Source organism: Uloborus diversus, chromosome 7 (genome assembly GCF_026930045.1).
Source record: "Uloborus diversus isolate 005 chromosome 7, Udiv.v.3.1, whole genome shotgun sequence".
NCBI classification, from domain to species: Eukaryota; Metazoa; Arthropoda; class Arachnida; order Araneae; family Uloboridae; genus Uloborus; species Uloborus diversus.
In genome coordinates, this window is record NC_072737.1 from 161,148,315 (window position 1) to 161,169,112 (window position 20,798).

Here is a 20,798-nt window from a genome sequence, read left to right on the forward strand (position 1 = left end):
ATGTGATGCACACATCAGCTCGTTTATTTTTATTTTTCATTCGCTGACTTAGATATGTAATTAAAAGTGCAGAGAGTGAAGTTGAAATGTTTCTGAATGCATTAAAAAGAAATATTGAAGATTGTCGTGTGGGATTAGTTTTAGCTTCCACTCTTTGACCGATTTTTTTTAATAAAAATTATATTTTATACATATTGTTTTTTTTTTTTTTAAATTCCATGCGCAAGATATTTGTGACTTCTTGTGTGCGTAGCATTTATCTTTGCGTGCGTAGTTGAATTTAAATGCTTTTCTTTGTTTTACTCGCTTCTGTTTATGTCATATTCCTTATATTTTTAATGTCATATTCCTTATATTTTCATAAATGTTGATTATTATATTGTTTACTCAACTTAAAAATTTGGAGTCAATTGATGTGCTGATTTTATGAGTTTTTTTTTTTTTTTTTGTAAAGTGTGTTGAGGCAAAACTGCTGAAAATGCTTTGGTTCGCGACGGTCCATTTCGGAATTTAAGGTTTCGTAGCTGCGCTTCATTTTCCGTGCGCTGGTCCTCAAAAAGGACAAATTGATTACCAAGTTTCTCTGAAAAGCAGATAACTTATAAGAGGACTTTTCGTCTTATTTTAGGGGACTCTCGTTCTGGGGGTTCTTCGTCGCATTTGAGGGATGATTGTCATCGCCAGGGGGGGAAGGAAGGCCACCACTGCATTATAAACACATTGCGTTAAAACGTTTCACAAACGTTTTGACATGGTTGTCACAGCGTTAACAACACACAGCGTTAACAATCGTTTTAAAACCTTTATCTCAACGAAGTAAGCCCTCTGAGTAACCCCATCCGAAAAAAAAAGCACTTCAGAAGCAATTATTTGATTCTGAAACCTTATAGAATGACAGAGGTGTTCGTCTGTTCCTGTGAGCAATGGTCCGCCTCTTATGACAATTTCACCTCCCCCTCCCCCTAAAAAACAATGATCCGAAAAAGAGCTAAGACCACCTTAAATTCTCAATTACACAGTTTGTGCAATACTAGTTCAATATATTTTTAAGTTTACAACTCTCAAGTTTAAACCTGCTAAGTGTCGCCCAAAGACCCGCCCATATTATCATTATCACTCACTTTTTAATAAAAATTGTACATATTTAATCTTGATAACTGTCAAGTTCAAAACAGTATGGAAAGCGTTTCTCTACCCTTTGTTTCAAGATTTCACCGCCGAATCACACCAGGGCAGATACAGAAAACCATTATGGGGTGGGGGGGGGGGTCGTGTTGAAGAAAGCCCCTCTACCACCCCCATGAACGGAATTCCCGTTTTTGATACGAAAAAATGTCTGAATGTGTTTGGGAGTCAATATAAAGCATCAAATCGATCAGGAATAAGGCACCTAATTGGAGATAAACGTTGCAAATTAATTTCATGAGCAATGAAACGAAGTAGTAGTTCAAATATTTACTTTGAAAAATAATTAATGAAATGAAAAGATACTGTCATCGTTTACATTTTAAGCATGAAGTGTTTGAACACAATATGTACGGATACTGTAGGTTTTAGGTCATGACCCCCATGACCCTCCCGTTGTATCCGCCACTCACACAATGCATGCCCCTCCATAAATCCGTTCATATGATAATTAACAATTTTCGTTCGAAAAATATCGTTCGATTATTATGAAATCTCTCAATTATCGAAAATTCGACGCCAAACATTCAACTATAACCCCATTCGAATAAAGCAAGCGAAAAGCAATCATTCGATTTTAAAATCATTCCAAATCTATCCATCCCAAGAGCGAAGGCGCAACACCTATGAAGCTCTTCCCAAGAGCAATACCCCCAAAACAGACAAAATCTCCTAAAAATTAAAATCCCATAGTTTGTGTCAAAACTTATTTGCCACCCATAGGAAGGAATTACAGTTAGAAATTACAGAAGTAAAACTTGTTTTATTAAGAAATAAATAAATACCTTTGTGCCGAGAAGTAACATGAAATAACAAACGTTTTGTATCCCAAACATACCGAGTACTGCAGAAACATTGTTTTGGAGTTTTAAGGTGCTCTTTTTTCAACAAAATAGTAAGCTTTTGCATGTAAGGGGCCATTCATTAGTTACGTAAGGATGATTTTGGCAATTTTTGACCCTCCTCCCCCCATGTAAGGGTACGGAAGATTTTTCGACCCCCCCCCCCCATTCTTACGTAAGATTCCATTTCGTTTTTCAAAATAATAAAATAACGAATCTAACATCACTGGAATCGAAATTAAATTTACTATTATTAAATTAAACTTTTTTGTGTAATTAAATATTTACTAGAAAGTAGGAATTTAGAACTGAATGTTTTTTCGACATTTTTTTTGTATATGATGCGATACTAATTAAAAATAAAACATGCCATGCATAGTGCGATTCTTTTATTATGTTTAACATTATTCATTCTTTGTAAAACAAATTAAACAAGAAGTTCCGTCTAGAACTAGACGAGCCTACTTTCCCGTATACCCATACTACTTTCTAGTACCTGATCAATATTCTCAAAAATAGCTAAAATCGCAAATTTTTTCAAACATATATTTTTAATATTTTAAGCTGATTTCTAGGAATAAAATATTCCTTACTTTTCTTCAAAAAAACGAACAAATAAAATAGCAGCACCTTTTAAACAAAGCAGCTAATACACTTCTTTCCATTAAAAAATTATTTTAACAGCTTTCAAAACGAAAAAATAATAATAAGTTCATTAAAATAAATACATCATATAAAAAAAAAAATCGTTTCTTTTTCCCCTGTTGCCGAAAATAATTTTTTAAGCGAATTAATGCACTTACCAAAATAAAAAAAAAACAATAAAATGTCAACTTAAAGAAATAATTTTCATTGTCAAAAAAAAAAAAAAAAAATCGTCTGCGCATATTTTTTGAGTTTATTCACCGAAAACTAAATACCTAAATTAAAATTTTAGCGTGAAAATAAAAACAAATCATATCAACAATAATTATTTCACAGTTAAAACCACAGCAGCGGAGTCGGAGTCGGAGTCAATCTCATTTTGGGATAAAAGAGTCGGAGTCGAATATCCAAGAATCGGAGTCAGTCATTTGTCCTCCGTGTATAAATGTTTGCCAAAGCTACGAAGTCAGAGTCGAAGTCGGGGAGTCGGAGTCCGATTAATTGTCGGGAACAGGAGTCACAGTCGGTGTCAGGTCCCCCTAAATTCTCGGAGTCGGAGTCGGGAGTAGGTCGTCAAGAGCAATTTCCAACAAAGTTTGTTTGAAGTAAATCCGCCTTCAAGTACGGAATCTACATTGACTTTCAGTTTCCCCGTAGGCGCTAATGTTAAGGGATTTGAACTGTTCAAAATTGAACGGAAAATTGTTCAAATCAAAAAGATATCTTATATACAAGTTTTTTATCAAAAGCTTTTTCCTACAAAGTTGGTTTGAAGCAAATTCGCCTCACAGTTCGGAATTGCTTTGAATTTCCCCGTAGGCGCTAATGTTAAGTTTTTTTGAACTGTTGAAAATTGAACAAAAAATAGTTCAAATCAAAAAGTGAAATATGGGAATGAGGTGTCCTCGCCGAGATCTTTCGAACAAAAAAAAAGTTTGTTCGAATCGGACTATTCATTCAAAAGTTATTAGGGGGGGACAGACAGACAGACCGACAGACAGACCGACAGACATTTTTCCCCATCTCAATACCCTACTTTCCAATTTTTAATTTTTCAATATTTATTTAATTATTTTATTTATTTTTGACTTTTTTTTTGTTTTTCACGATATTTTTAAGATGCATTAAGCCTTCTTTCATGTTTTTTTCTTCTTTTTCTGACTTTTACTGGGAAAGTAGGCTAAAAAAACAGCTTATCCTAATACGTTATTTATTTTCCAGACGCAAATGAAATATATAATCCCTGTCAAATCACTTGACAGTGCAATTTCAAATGTAAAAACATCGACTTGGAAAATATTGCAAAAAAATGGGTTTGAACCCCCCCCCCCCCCAATATATAGACATTTTTCCAACCCCTCCCCCTCAGGACCCTTACGTAATTAATTAATGGTCCCTAAAGACATCCAGTAATGTCCCCTACATCCACAATCTCACTATTTTGCGTTGAAAAAAAAAGGGTTCCTTGAAACCCCGAAACACGTGTCTGCAGTAATGTGTATATTTGGACTCTAAAAGGATTGTTAACACCTGTTACACTTGTATCATTACCCAATGGTACAGTCGAAGGTGGACGTAAGGGGGAAGACGTCCCCTCAGGTTTTCAACTTAAGTATTCCGCTTTTTACCTGAAATATAATTTTAATTTTAATGCCTCTCAAGTTAGAACCTTATTAGCGCCCCCAACCTTCACTTCCACCAAACATATCATTAGACTACCAAAGCATCCCAAAGGATCTTTTAATAATCAAGCATTCGACAGCATATATTCAATTATAACAATATTCGAATGAAACATTCGAGAGACAATTATTTGATAATAACACCATTAAGATCGCAAGGGTATCTATTCCTCAAGTGTGCTGGCACACCTTTTAAAATCAGGAGCCCCCCCCCCCCTCAAGAAGGATACTCCCTAAAAAAGGACTAACGTCCACTAAGAATTTCAATGGCGTAGTCTGTGCCATGACCCCACCTCCCCTGTGGGCACCGCAGCGCAGCCCGTCACTCACTCCAAATTTTTCTGGGGGAAGGGTTCAATGAAAATTTTTTCGGAAGACAACAAAAACTATGCGCATTCATAAGTAAAATCATTAACTTTTCAAAGCCAGCCCTCTGACCCCCTAAATGGCGGATACGCTCCTGCAACTGAAACACTTCAGAAGCAGGGGTACCCAACCACCCTGAGGTCAATGGCTCCCCCCCCCCCCAATATCGCAGAGACCTCCTCCCCCCCCCCCAAAAAAAGAGAAAAATACCCCCTCAAAACACCCTCTCTCCTCAAGAAGGATATTCCATAAAAAAGGCTATCATCCATTAAGAATTTCAGTGGCGCAGTCTGCGCCTATGAACCACCTCCCCTGTGGGCACCTCAGCGCAGCCCGTCAGTCTCTCCAAATTTTTCTGGGGGAAGGGTTCAATGCAAATTTTTTCGGAAGACAACAAAAACCATGCCCATTCATGAGTAAAATCATTAACTTTTCAAAGCCAGCCCTCTGACCCCCCTAAATGACGGATCCGCCCCTGGAACTGAATCCCTTCAGAAGCAGGGGTACCCCCCCCCTGAGGTCAAAGACGCACCCCCCTCAATATCGCAGAGCCCCCAAAAAATGAAAAATACCCCTTAAAACACCGCCCCTAAAAATGTCAATGGCACAGGCTACGCCATGACCAAACCCCCCCCCCCCCACCCTCACTTTCTAGGTGGGCACCCCTATCAGAAGTCAACTATATTGAGAGGTTCATTCGATTATCAAATCGGTGGAAAAATACATTGCTCGAGTGATTGAAATCTCGATAACTCAACATCTCGAAAACTCAACATCTCGAGAACTCAAGATCTCGAGAAGTTCAAAGCGAGAACTCGAGCAGTTGATCGCTCGAGTGCTCGGAAAGTGACAATCGAGAACTCGAGCAGTTGATCGCTCGATTACTCGGAAAGTGATATTCGAGAACTCGAGCAGTCCATCGCTCGAGAACTCGGAAAGTGATAATCGAGAACTCGAGAAGTTCATCGCTCGAGAACTCGAAAAGTGGTAATCGAGAACTCGAGAAGTTCATCGCTCGAGAACTCGAAAAGTGGTAATCGAGAACTCGAGATACGATAATCGAGAACTCGTGGTAATCGAGTTCTCGAATGATCTTGAATAATCGAGTGATTCGATTATGAGAACTCGATTATGCCCATCACTATTAGATATAGAAGAAAGTAAAAAAAAAAAATAAATAATAATTTGAATTTTGTCATCTTGAATTCAAATTATGTTTCTCGCAATCACGAGTGTGTGTGTATATGTAAGCGTGTGTGTTTGCTTGTGGGGGGTATGTGTGTGTGTGTAGGCATGTGTGTTTGTGTCTGTGTGCAGGCATGAGTGTGTGGGTAGTTGTGTGTATGTGTATGTGGGGGTATGTGTATGTGGGGGTATGTGTATGTGTGTGTAGGCATATGTGTTTGTGTCTGTGTGCAGACATGAGTGTGTGGGTAGTTATGTGTATGTGAGTGTGTGTGTGTGTTTGTGTGTGTATGTGTTTGTGTATGTGTGTAGGTGTATGTATGTGTGTGTAGGTGTATATATGTATATGTGTGTAGGTGCGTGTATGTATGCGTGTAAGTGTAGGATATTGACGAAACCTGGAGACGGTTTTTGCTAGAGGTGCAGCATCGTGAGGACTCGGTCGACGGTGATGCTGCGGAGGGTGCTGGTGGGAAAAATGATAGGAACGTCAAAAACAGTCAAATGAAAGCAATAAGCAATCGTGATTGCTCAACAAATGAGGTAATCGTAATTTCTCAAAAAAAAAAAAAAAAAAAAGTGGGTTAAAGATAGTTAAATTAAATAATGCAAAGTGATATATATTCGCAGTTCTAGAGCTTCAATACGCCACCTTACGGTGTTTTGAGAAATTAGCCGAGCAGGTAAAGCGTATTGTAATTTTTCGTGGACAAGTCAAATTTATCATTGGACAGGTCACATAATACTACATAAGCGGGGCGGTCTTTGTGTTACTTGTTTCCGCCGCCATTAGCGAGAGACGAGACCTATAGTTTATTTCAATTGTGAATTGATAAATATCAAATGTAAAACACAACAGGTGACAAATTTAAAAAGGAGTAACAAAAAATTTTTTTAATACTTTTTTTAAGTTCTTTCAACATAAAACTGAACAATAGCTATCCATGTGAGAAGAAAATTATTTACAATTCATTACCAAATAGGATCTTTCGATTTGGTCAAATTTATCTGAATAAGCTTTAAATTAGAATGAGTGTCTGAAAAGTTTTTCGATTTAATTAATTTGTTCTATTTTTTTTTCCTTTTTTCTTTTAAAAAAAGAGACATGTGAACGTGCTCTTCCCCAAATTATATCCAGCTTTGAGAGAGGGAGGGGGCTCGCGAAATTGAGATAATATCTGACATGAGTAGGCTTGCCAGATTTCTGAGATGTTCAACCGGGACACGGGATTGCCCCCCCCCCCCCCATCAACGTCGTTAGCATCCCAAAGGGTACACACCTGTGGATAAATTTTTGGAATATAGGGCAGTTTATTCCAATGAATAAATGTTTACTAATTATGAACATAAAACAGTAGTAATAAAACATGACATCAGCAGATAAATTTAAACATTTCACTTCTTAGATGTAGATATTTACAATTTATTTTAGTTAGAAAAAATACTTTGAATGAGGAGTATATAAAAAATTGAACGCTATTTAGTTATTATTTTCATTTTATAGAGCTTTTCAGACAGTCTCTTTTGGTTTTGATCTTGTAAAAATAGTCACGAGTATTTTACAGCTAAATTGTACAAATAATATAGTAATTATCCTAAATTATCCCTCATAATTTATTATTTTTAAGCCTTTTTGGTCATTTGTAATCAAATTTATCTTTTTTCCGGGACGTGAGGTAAACCGGCCGGGACACCGGGATTGTGTCTGAAAACCGGGACGTCTGGCAAGCCTAGACATGATCGATGGAGGAGGGGGGGGGGGCAATAAGAAGTTTGACATCATAATTTTGATTGAAATAAAAACATTTTTACAGCAGTATATTTATGTAATAAAGGTGACATTAACAGTGTTCAACAAAAGGTAATCTGCACAATTTCTGTAAAGAATTTAACTACGCATCCAAAAATATTGCTTTGTTAAAAACTTTTCCTCCTGCGTTGGGGGGAGTCCGGGGACCTTAATCCCCCTTGTGGCATAAAGAGGAAGTAAACCCGAAGCGCTTACGTTAATTTTTGAGAGTGGAAAAAAATAGTTTATACAGTAAAACCTCGCTACAACGTTATCCGATACAACGATAAATCCCTCTACAACGATAATATTTCGTGGTCCCGGTGAACTCGCATAGGAATTAATGTTATCCTCCTCTCAATATTGCGATATTCTCTACAGCAATAAACCCCTGTAAAGCGATATTTTTTTAAGTTTTCAACCCCTCTTTATTACGATAATTTGGTTTGCAAGTACAGTAAAATCCTGAAAGTAACCCCTCCTATTTTCAAAAAAACAACCTTAAAACTTTATTTTTTCTTTAAAAATGGTTAGCTCTAAGTTTCGCGCTACATTTTAAACAATGCGTTTCCAAAATGGCGTCGCGCTGGAGATAGTTTATTTTCACAAGTCAAAACAAAAATGCACCTTCCAAAATAAATAAAAAAGCAGTACAATCGTATAAATTTCTTTTGCAACACATATGAACAAAAAGAAAAGGCGCCCTTGTATCAAAAGGCGTCTAGACCAAAGGAATAAAGAGCTGAAACCGTCCTGCCTATCCCCCCCCCCCCCCTGAGATTGTTCTTTTATTTTGTTTAAACCAGTGTTTTTTTTTCTTTTTTGGGAAAAGAAAACATGCACATGGAGAGGGAAACTAAACATTTAAAAATGCTTGCCAAGTAAAAAAAACAGAAAATGTTAAATTTTTTTTTTTTGAGTGAGTGGCAAATGAAGATGATCCGAAAAGGTGTAACATTCCCATCTGATTGCGTCATCACTGTCACATGATCGACGAAAACGAAAGATTTGATTTTATTCACTAGTGTATTTTTCCCTAAGATGGCACGGAGAAAGCAAATTTCATTTCAAGATAAACTCAACGTCATCAGCGATATTGATGATGGAATGAAGCAGGTTGATGCAGCTAAGAAATATGGATTATCTCAATCTACAGTTGCAACGTTCCTCAAGAAGAGGAAACATATTGAAGATGCTGTGAGATCAAATTCAGTTAATCCCAAGCGAAAACGATTAAAAGTCGCGACTAATGAAAACATTGATGCTGCCGTCCTGAAGTGGTTTCAAGAGATGAGGGCAACAAATATCCCAATAAATGGACCCTTGTTATGTGCACAAGCACGGAAATATGCAGCAATGCTAGGGAACGAAACTTTTAAAGCTAGCATAGGTTGGCTAATGCGTTTTCGGGATCGCCACGGAATCACTTTCCAGGAAATTCACGGAGAGAAAAAATCTGCTCCAATGAATGAGGCAAATGTCTGGAGACAAGAGAAGATGAAAGATATTCTTCAAAAGTATGCACCAGAAGACATTTATAACGCTGATGAAGCTGGACTGTTTTTTCAACTCCTCTCTGATTGAACATTGACGTTTAAGGGTGAAAAGTGTCACGGCGGGAAGAAATCAAAACAAAGATTGACTGTTCTTCTGTGTGCCAATAGTACAGGAACACATAAAATTCAACCTCTTGTTATCGGCAAATCTTTGAAGCCAAGGTGCTTCAAGAATGTGAGAAGTCTTCCTGTGGAATATAAAGCCAATAAAAATGCTTGGATGACGTCTAATTTTTTTTTTTTTTTTTCTGAATGGTTGCTGAAGTTAAATAAGGAAATGAAGAAGAGGAAGAAAAAAATTGCATTGTTGATTGATAATTGCTCCGCTCACACCTCAATTCCAAAACTACAATGCGTTGAAATTTTTTTTTTCCGGCCAACTGCATTTCCATATTGCAGCCACTCGACATGGGCATAATTAAATGTTTTAAAGGATACTATAGGAAACGTTTAGTAGAATTGATACTTCTGGGGATTGAAAATAAAGTAGAAGACCCTTTTAAAGCTGTAAATGTTAAGGACGCATGTGACTTTATTGCTGGAAGTTGGTGGACAGTAACAGGGAAAACCATTCTGAATTGTGGGAAAAAGGCCGGTTTAGGTGTCTTAGAAGATAAAATGTTATCTGATTCCTCAGACTGTGATATTTTATATGATCAGGAAATAGTTTTGAATCTCCAAACATCTGCGTCTCAACTCGAGGAAAAAACGGGCAAAAAATATGGAGTGAACGTGGAGGATCATTTGACAGCGGATGACGATCTTACTGTTTTCGCAGGAGTTACTGATGAAGAAATTCTCTCTGAAATTACTGGTGAGATGGAACATAGTGGAAAAGAAGAGTTTGAGGAGGAAGAAGATGATGATGATGATAATACGAGTCCATCACAATCCTTATTGTCGACCCAGGAAGCACTTAAATCAGTCAAATCTCTGCGGACATTTTTTTCAAGTCTTCCATCCACAAACGAGGATCATGTTCGTGCTTTGGACTCAATGTGTACCTTGTTGGTTGACTTAACAGTCAAAAAAGTGGCCAAACAAACAAAAATATTGGATTTTTTTCAATAAAAATGGATTTGAGGTATGTTTACGAGCTTATTTTCGGAATTTATTCAATTGATAGTAATATTTAATCATAATTAACACCTTGCCAATAAATGTATTACAAATATACTATATATAAAAACATTTTCACCTAGGTAATGCATATACTATAGCATTTGAATTAAAAAAACCTATTGTATTATCAAAATATATAGGCCCTCGATATAACAATATATCCCTCTACAACAATATATTTCTTTGGTCCCCAAAGTATCGTTATAGCGAGGTTTTACTGTATTTACATTAGACACTTTTTTTTTACCATTCATAATTTTCTGCCGGAATCATTGTTTATATTTAAAACAACAAACTGAGGCAAATACTTATTTTCAAGAGATAAAAGACCAAAAAAAAAAACTGATCCCTACCGAAAACCCGCTTTGCTCGTGGTGTAATCCGAAATCGGGTAAGAGCTTAGCGGGTAGTCAAATTAATTAAATTAATTGATCAAGTTAAAGCAACTGGGACGGTAAAGTAATTCACTGACCTTTTTCAAAATATGCTGATATGATAAACCTTTTAGCTAATTTGCACTAATAAAGGCCTACCCGCTTTGTCCTCAAGCACATGAGTTCATTTCATTCACCTATAAACTCAAATCTAAGTCGCAAAATGCAAATCCACTTCATAAATACTATTATTTAGTATCACAAAATAAACGAGCTGATGTGGGAATCACATGACTTCCTTTTACGTCAATTTAATGATAATAGCGCTTGGAGTAAGAAAGGAAACATTAAATATTTTCACCTCTAGTTTCTTGCGAACCGAAGCAAAAAAACGTTTTACACAGATTTATTTCCCCATTATTGGTAATTTTAATGTGATTCAGTGGTTAACTCTTTAAATATCACCAACATTGCCAAATTAAAAAAAAAACTTAAAAATTAAAAAAAAAAAAGAAAAATCGCCAAGTTGACGACAAAATTGTAATTTTCTACAATTTTTATAACAAACTAGAAGAATATAGGAAAAATAGGAAAATTTCAAAAATATAGGAAGAACACTTTTTATGCTTTTTTTGAAAATAAAGGAAATATAGGATATATAGGACTACTTCTACCCCTGCGTTAGGGAACTGCCTACTATTAGTCAATGCGTAAAGATTCTTAGAGGTAACTCAGATTTTTGTTGGGGTTAAAGGGAGGCAACAAATGCAAACCCTTTGAGCTTCCCCTACAGTTGTTAGTTAATTAAAAAAGCCTAACATAATTTTCTTTCCGAAGTTAGTTTAGTGGCGCCATCTAGGAACGATCATACGTAGTATTCTTTGCCCGTTAGCTGAATGCCGAAAATGATTATTGTTGTCTAAATTTTGCAAAAACTTTGAAATAGAAAGAGGAAAAATGGTATTCAGAGGTGCAAGTTATAATTTCATTGCTCATTTTTTATCCCTGTTATAGGTGCTTCTGCTCTTCTGCATCTGCAACATCTGATTAAACAAGTGATGAATTAAAAAAAAATTGAAAAAAAAATAGAACCGACTTCAAAATTGCTCTAAAAAGTGAAAAATAATTTTATTCTTTAAACACCATCGATAATGCTTTTAAGCATAATTTTTGAAGTTGGCGCAAAAACAAAACGTGAAATCCAGTGTAACCATGCTTCGTTTATATTTTTTTCAGAAACGCATCCAAAAGTTACGAACGAAACATTTATATCGTTATTCAAATATGTTGTCATCAATGCATAATTTATGTGATAGGGAAGAAACTGGGCCTGGTTAAATTTATAGTTGTAGTTGAGTTATGACTATGAAGGATTATATCTATCGTTTTTGCGCCAACTTCAAAAATTATGTTTAAAAGCATTATCGATGGTGTTTAAACAATAAAATTATTTTTCACTTTTTAGAGCAATTTTGAAGTTGGTTCTATTTTTTTTTTTTTCAAATTTTTTTTATTTCATTCTTTTTAGTGTAAATGTAGGTATTTCAAAAATAGTAGAAGTTACCATCACGAAACTTCGCCTTATTTTTTTCATAAAAATGCTCCATACTAAAAAAAAAAAACTATAAACACGCGTTAAACTTTAAGCGATTGGCACTAAAAACTTATCTTTGTTCCTCTTTGGAATTAATGTGTATAGTTAATTTTAATTATAACCATTTAAGTATTACGTTTTTCCTAACTAATTTACATTTCACTGTATTTAAGTTGCTCATGATGCAATTCTGTATTGTTACAAATCCTGTAAATAGTAATTATTGTAGTAACGTAACCTGTAAATAGTTTCCCGTAATGAATATACAACCCCTTTTTCATATGGCTAAAATATACGACCCCTATTCCCTTTTTGTTCATTGATAAAATTTGATAACGGTCAACGCATTTCGAGAAGCGTGTGGAATATTTGAGAAAATTCTTTTCGGTGTATTTAAGCCGTTAGCGATGGATAAACAGTTAGTTTCGATTCAGATTTCGAACTGAGTGTGTGTATTAGCTCTGTTTATAGCGAGGCATTTCGCTGTGTTGTTTTCGTATTTGGAAGTAAATACGTGTGTAAACGTTGAGTTTACGGTGTTGCGTGATAATTGCTTAATTGCTGATGAATAATTTTGCAGTTGTTGACGATCTTTCCTGTACATAGTGTAAATAAATTTCCTGTGCTTTTATCAAGAACTGTGTCTTCATTTCAAGAAAGTGGAAGTCGCACCGAATCCGTTACAATTTGGCGCCCAACGTGGGGCTACTTCAGGACTTTCTTGCAGTAAGTGTGACTTTGGACATTTTTTCATAAAGACTTTTTAAATTTGGACTTTATTTTTATGGTGATTACTCGCGCAATGGATGAACAATTAAAACAACTTCTTGATGCAATCAACTCTGTTAAAAATGAATTGGCGGCTAATCAAGACCAATTAAAAAGTGATTTGACTGCAAGTTTTACTGCAAATCAAGAACAATTAAAAAATGATATGGCGGCTAATCAAGAACAATTAAAAAATGATATGGCGGCTAATCAAGAACAATTAAAAAGTGATCTGACTGCAAGTATGTTGGCAAATCAAGACCAGTTAAAAAGCGATTTAACGGTGCTGAAAAAGGACTTAGCGTCTAACCAAGAGGAAATTAAAAACGACCTTATTTCGGTAAAGACTGTGATGGAAAATAAATTTAATGACATAGAGCATCGAGTTGATGCTATTGAAGAAAAGTTTGATACCGTTGAAAGCCGATTCAATGCTGTAGAAAATAAATTAGAAGAAGAAGATAGAAAATTTCATCAACTTAAAGAAAACATCTTTAAAGACCTGGAAAGGAGATTGGCGACCGCGGAAAGCAGCTCTGTACAGTTTGGCGCCCCCACATCAGTTGCTCGACCGTCCATTAAACTTGCCACATATGATGGGAAAACTTCGTGGCAGGTTTACAAAACTCAATTCATGATAGTGGCGGAAGCGAACGGATGGGACTCTGCTACCAAGGCCTGCCACCTTGCAGCATCCCTGAGAGGTGACGCAGCGGACATTCTTCAGACCCTTCCGGACAGCCAGCGCCTGGATTTCGCCGCCCTCACATCTGCGTTGGAGCTTCGCTTCGGTGAGAAGTGCCAGAAAGATTTCAGCCGACTCCAGTTGAAGTCCCGTTTCCAGAAAACCGGGGAAACCCTGCAAGAGCTAGCGGCGGACGTCGAGAGACTGTCTCATCTTGCTTTTTGCGACTGTCCTGCGGATGTTCGAGACAACCTGGCACTCAACTACTACATCGACGGGGTTCGAGATCCGGAAATCCAGAAAGCTCTACGGATGGCGGATGTCAAAGACCTGAGTTCTGCTGTTGTGTATGCGATGAAGTTGGAGGCCGCCCGGCAAGCAACCCGCAAGGATCGCCATTCAATCCGCGGCGTGAAAACTGATGAGCCTGATCCGGTTTCGTCACGCGTTGCTGAACTGGAAAAGCAAATAAAAGAAATTGCAGGAATCCTCAAAAGGACTTCGGCTCCCAAGTACCAAAATGGACAATCACTTAAGTGCTGGAAATGTGGCGGCGAGGGTCACTTACGAAGAAACTGTGAAGCTCGCCAAGAAACCAGAGGGAAGAGCACCTCTCCCTCCCAGGTCCAGGAAAACTAAGCCATGGCAATCTCGCGGGGCGGAGGTCGCCAAATTGGAATGAGCCCCATCTTAAAGTTTTCCAGATTTCATCGACGAGTGGCGGCAGTAATGGACTGTTTGTTTACGCATACGTAAACGGGCTTCCCTGCGAACTGATTATTGACACTGGAGCCAATGTTACAATCATTAGAACAGATGTGGCTCGTCAATTCGGACTCAACATTCTATGGACGCCGCCCTGCGTTACCCTCCAAACTGTGACAGGTGACAAGATCGAGATTGAAGGTAAAGTAAACTTAGAAATTGTGTTTGGAAATGCCACTTACCATCATACGGCATTCGTTGCTGCTATCACAGACCCCTTCATTCTCGGATTGGACTTTTTAAAGAAGTATGACTTCAACCTCGACTTCAAGACAAATGAGCTGCACTCGATGAGAGAAGACATAGCCGTTTTCCCCGCAGAAAGTGATGTAAAATCCGCTCATCAAATAATAGCCCAAACAGATTTATCGATTCCCTCAAGGTCAGAATCATTAATACCTGGCTCCATTGAAGAAAGCAATAGTTTTCGATTTGGACTCATTGAATCCCCCAACCTAAACAATAATCTAAAAGGAGTAATGATAGCATCTACGCTTGTGGACCTTTCTAAAGATGTAATTCCTGTGAGAGTCGCCAACGTGAGTGAAAGGCCAAGGAATATCCGAAAAGGTGAAGTGTTGGCAACTTGTACTCCAGTAAACTGCATCATTAGAAGAATCAATTCCCCCGAGACTGTGTCTTCCGAGTCCTTGACATCGAAGTTAATTGGGAGTGCACCATTAACGAAAGACTAAAGAACTGCTGCGGAACAATTGGTGGATGACTTCAAGCATCTGTTTTCATCTACATCGGAGGATGTTGGCCGTACGAATTTAACTCAGCATAGGATCTACACTGGAGAACACCCCCCTATTAAACAGCATCCAAGACGACTACCGTTCGCCAAGAAGGAAGAGGTTGAGACCCTCCTGAAGGAGATGAAGGAGAACGATGTAATCGAACCCTCATCCAGTCCTTGGGCGTCTCCCATCGTCTTGGTCCGAAAGAAAGATGGCTCCACCAGATTTTGTGTCGATTACCGGCGGCTGAATGAAATCACCAAGAAAGACAGTTACCCTCTTCCACGGATAGACGACACCTTGGACACTCTTTCCGGACACAAGTGGTTTTCGACCCTGGACTTGAAGAGCGGCTACTGGCAGGTTGAGATACACCCTGATGACCGAGAGAAGACAGCGTTTACAACTGGACAAGGCTTATGGCAGTTTAAAGTGATGCCCTTCGGCCTCTGCAATGCACCAGCTACGTTCGAGCGTCTTATGGAGACAGTGTTAAGAGGACTCTCCTACGAATCCTGTCTGGTCTACTTAGACGATATCATCATCGTGGGACGCAGTTTCGAAGAACATCTGGCAAATCTTAGGAAGGTGCTGCAAAAGCTTAAGGAAGCCAATCTGAAGTTAAGCCCGTCCAAATGTAATTTGTTCCGCCGGGAAGTGAACTATCTTGGTCACATCATCTCTTCTGAGGGTGTACAAACCGATCCAGAAAAGGTATCCGCGGTCAAGAGTTGGAGTCGTCCCGAAAACATCCATCAGCTGCGAAGTTTCCTGGGGCTCTGCACGTACTACAGGAAGTTTGTAAAGGGTTTTTCCAACATCGCACGACCTTTGCATAAGCTGACGGAGAGCAAGCAAAAGTTTGAATGGTCCAAAGAATGCGAAGATGCATTTCTACGACTGAAGGAGGCTTTAACATCAACGCCTATCCTCGCCTATCCTCAGCCTGAAAAATCCTTCATCCTGGACACTGATGCGAGCAACGAGGGCATCGGAGCTGTTTTGTCCCAAGAAATTGACGGAAATGAACATGTCATCGCTTACTGGAGCAAATGCTTATCAAAGTCGGAGCGAAATTACTGCGTCACCAGAAAGGAGTTACTGGCCATAGTGAAAGCTGTAGAACACTTCCATCATTACCTCTACGGCCGAAAATTTCTGCTTCGGACAGATCATGCCTCATTAACTTGGCTTTTGAACTTTAAAAATCCGGAAGGCCAGATAGCCAGATGGATACAGCGGCTCCAGGAATATGACATGGAGATTAAGCATCGAAAAGGGTTAACTCACGGTAATGCTGACGCTTTATCAAGGAGACCCTGTCCTGAGAACTGCCACTATTGTTCCCGAATCGAGAAACAGTATGGAACGACTAGCCCTACCGCCTATCAGGTGACAGTGACTCCAACATCATCAGAACCTAATCCATGGAGTGATGACCAAGTTCGAAAAGATCAACTTGAAGACCCCGACATAAAACCAATTTTAGAGTTCATGGAAAGTGACAGTCGACGCCCTAGCTGGCAGGACGTTTCCATCTTCAGTCCTGCAACAAAAAGATACTGGGCTTTATGGAACTCACTCCATTTACGGAACGGAGTACTGTACCGAAAATGGGAATCTGATGACGGCAAAACATCTAGGTGGCAGTTACTACTTCCCCGATCAAGGATTTCAGATGTTCTGAAAGAAATACATAGTAGTGCGACTGGAGGACATTTTGGTGTCTTGAAAACCCTCAATAAAGTTCGGGAGCGCTTCTTCTGGAGCAAGGCGAAGGATGACGTGGAGAAGTGGTGCCATTCTTGTGACGCCTGTGCTGCTCGTAAAGGACCGAAGAAGAGAAGCAGAGGGAAGCTACATCTGTACAACGTTGGAGCTCCTTTCGAACGAATTGGGATCGACATCCTGGGTCCTCTACCAAGAACTGCTGATGGGAACAAATACATTCTTGTTTCCATCGACTACTTCACCAAATGGCCGGAAGCATATCCCATTACAGATCAAGAGGCTACCACCGTAGCAGAGACTCTAGTCCAACATTGGATCTCGAGATACGGAACACCTTTGCAGATTCATTCCGATCAAGGGAGGAATTTCATCTCTGCTGTGTTTAAGGGCCTATGTCAAATTCTCGGAATTGAGAAAACTAGGACAACACCACTACACCCACAATCGGACGGCATGGTGGAGAGATTTAACCGCACAATCCTGAACAATCTCTCACTTATGGTATCCAGAAATCAACAGGATTGGGACAAGAAGCTACCTTTGTTCCTGCTGGCCTACCGCAGTGCTGTCCACGAGACTACCGGATATGCCCCATCTCAGATGCTCTTCGGACGAGAGCTTCGGCTACCTTGTGATCTCGTCTTCGGTCGTCCTCCGGATGCGCCTTCATCGCCTGAGGAGTACATCCAGGATCTCCAGGCCCGGTTGGAAGACGTTCATAACTTCGCACGAGAGCGAATCAACATCGCGGCGGAGAAGATGAAGACCCGATACGACACAAGGTCTACTGGACATGAATTCAACGAAGGCGACAAGGTTTGGTTATGGAATCCCATCCGACGGAAAGGTCTGTCACCCAAATTGCAGTCGCATTGGGATGGACCCTACAAAGTCCTTAACCGACTAAATGACGTCGTAGTGAGGATCCAAAAATCACCTAATGCAAAACCTAGGGTTGTACATTATGATCGGTTAGCCCCATACTATGACCATAGTTCATGAGTATTACGTAAACAACCATGGTTGATAACATAAAAGTTGTAGATAATTTTTGCTTTTAATGTTTAGTAATATTTCTTGTTATTATTGTGTTTTCTGTATCTGTTAGTTATTAATTAATGTGTATATTTGTGAACATGTGATAGAAGTTTGGCACCCTTTCTGGGGATTGTACTGCCCGGGACGTGCAGTCCTTAGGAAGGGGGCAATGTTACAAATCCTGTAAATAGTAATTATTGTAGTAACGTAACCTGTAAATAGTTTCCCGTAATGAATATACAACCCCTTTTTCATATGGCTAAAATATACGACCCCTATTCCCTTTTTGTTCATTGATAAAATTTGATAACGGTCAACGCATTTCGAGAAGCGTGTGGAATATTTGAGAAAATTCTTTTCGGTGTATTTAAGCCGTTAGCGATGGATAAACAGTTAGTTCCGATTCAGATTTCGAACTGAAAGTGTGTATTAGCTCTGTTTATAGCGAGGCATTTCGCTGTGTTGTTTTCGTATTTGGAAGTAAATACGTGTGTAAACGTTGAGTTTACGGTGTTGCGTGATAATTGCTTAATTGCTGATGAATAATTTTGCAGTTGTTGACGATCTTTCCTGTACATAGTGTAAATAAATTTCCTGTGCTTTTATCAAGAACTGTGTCTTCATTTCAAGAAAGTGGAAGTCGCACCGAATCCGTTACAGTATTTTCTTACTTAGCCCTCATCATCTGTTATTGGCATAGATGATAACGAAAAAAAAACTACTGTAGTTGAGGCAAACCTAATGGTAGCATTGTGAAGGCTAAGCAGATCCTAATCACTGCATCACCTCGCTTCCAGGTTAGGTTTACCCCCACTATGGAGAAATAGCACTGAAGAAGGGAAGATTTCGATAATTCACATAGGGTTAGTATAAATCAGCAAGGTTACCAAAATAAAATTATTTACGCCAAAAATGAGACGACAGCGCCAGTTTCCCGATTATTTTCGAAATATCCCCCTGAAGAAACTTGATGCTTGCTTCAGAGAAGTCTTCATTCAAAATTATCATTACAGTTACTATTAATGTTACTGCCGCATGGCATCCAACTTTCATAACAATGGGTTTTAAATTTAATCATTTAATAGGGAAATTGCATGAAATGTATTGTTTTTTTGCCCATAACTTTTTTTCTAAAGGACAAATATGGTCAAACAAAGTAATGGGACCTAAGTTGAGCCATCCCCTATGCATTAAAAAAATAATCATCAAAATCGGTTCACTAGGTGAGACGCTGTGAGTGGACAAACAAAAAAAAAAAAAAAAACTTACATACGGTATGAACTGATAACCACCTCCTTTTTGAAGTCGGTTAAAAATCAACTCAGCCAGAAAATAAAACATTCGAATTAATTTTGCGTGTTTTATCATTAGAATGTAAAAATTGAAAAAAGATAATTGAGTGTTGAAATTGTCCACAAACCTCTCAAACACAATAGTCTTTTCACAGAGTGACCATGTAGTGTCCATTTCTAAGCACTATAATTATCATGGATCAGTATGACACTGCCACGAATAAATAAAGTCACTCTCTCCGCAAACACTGGTAGAGTTGTGAACTGAAAAAAAAAAAAAAAAAAGCTCCAAATCTGACGCTTGACATTTAAGCGTTCAACTCTGTTACTCTGGTTTCAGCTGCCTCGTCCGTCCTCGATACCCCCCCCCCCCCCCCAAGCCGTGCAAATCTTGAAAACGGTCGAATTACAACGAAAAAAAAGCAGAAATAGGGTGAAAATTCCACACCCAAGTAGCCACCACTAGGAGCAAGCACTCCCACCCCCCTCGCGCACCCCTGTTTAAAAACTTCGTCTCTTAATTTATAATTTTGGATTGATCTTTTTTTGAGCAATCACAAATTGCTTATTGTTTTCATTTGACCTTTGAATGACATTCCTATGATTTTATTTTCTCCCTACCTTCCTCTGCAGCAGTACCGTCGACCGGCCCCTCCCAATGCTGCTCCTCTAGCGAGCAAAAGTCTCCAGGTTACGTCCATTCCTACACACACTCGCATCCATACACATATGGCTACACACATGAGTGCCTACACACTGTCGCATACATACACACACACACGAACGCCTACACACACACGCACACGTCTACACAAAGAGACACACACCTTAACAAAGACACACGACACGCCTACATACACACACACGCGCACGCCTACACAAAGACACACACGCCTACATACACACACGCTCGTGATTGCAAAAAATATAATTTGAATTTAAAATGCCAAAAACTCAAAATTTTCTTACACTTATTATTATTATTATTATTATTATTTTGTTACTTTTTGCTGAATTTGCCTGCTTTCTTTGCATTTATAGTCATCTATGATTATCACTCAAGGGTAAATTGTGGACAAAATTTTTGATTGCGTTACATTTAATTTGTCAAAATAAACCAGCTTAGAAAAAAAAAATAAATAAATAAAAATAATTTGCCTTTTAATTTATTATGTATGATAACCTCAATCAGACACAACGATCTTAACAGATATATTCAAACAATAAAAAACCAAATATTGAATTTTGATATAGAGTTTGGCAGCGCAAAAGTAAAATTAAAGGCAACAAAATAAATATATATAAAATATATTGCAAAAATTAAATCTAACGACTCCTGTTAAGAATTAATATTAGCAGCAGGTAAATGTAGTCGATGCTAATATGCATTATGCAATTCATAGTTGAGAAAGCCCGTTTAGTTAAACTAATACAGAAAT

General features: G+C 38.3%; 1 protein-coding gene across 1 annotated transcript; it reads left to right on the forward strand.

Annotated features, from left to right (window-relative positions):
- Positions 1 to 8,625: 8,625 nt before the first annotated feature.
- On the forward strand, positions 8,626 to 9,278 carry LOC129225743 (tigger transposable element-derived protein 6-like). Its single transcript, XM_054860242.1, has one exon. It carries the CDS (start codon positions 8,736 to 8,738, stop codon positions 9,276 to 9,278), a length of 543 nt encoding a protein of 180 aa, XP_054716217.1. The 5' UTR covers positions 8,626 to 8,735.
- Positions 9,279 to 20,798: the final 11,520 nt, after the last annotated feature.

What these genes read in the sequence shown, in the direction of transcription:
- LOC129225743 (XM_054860242.1), top strand. Translation starts at nt 8,736, where the DNA reads ATGGCACGGAGAAAGCAAATTTCATTTCAAGATAAACTCAACGTCATC.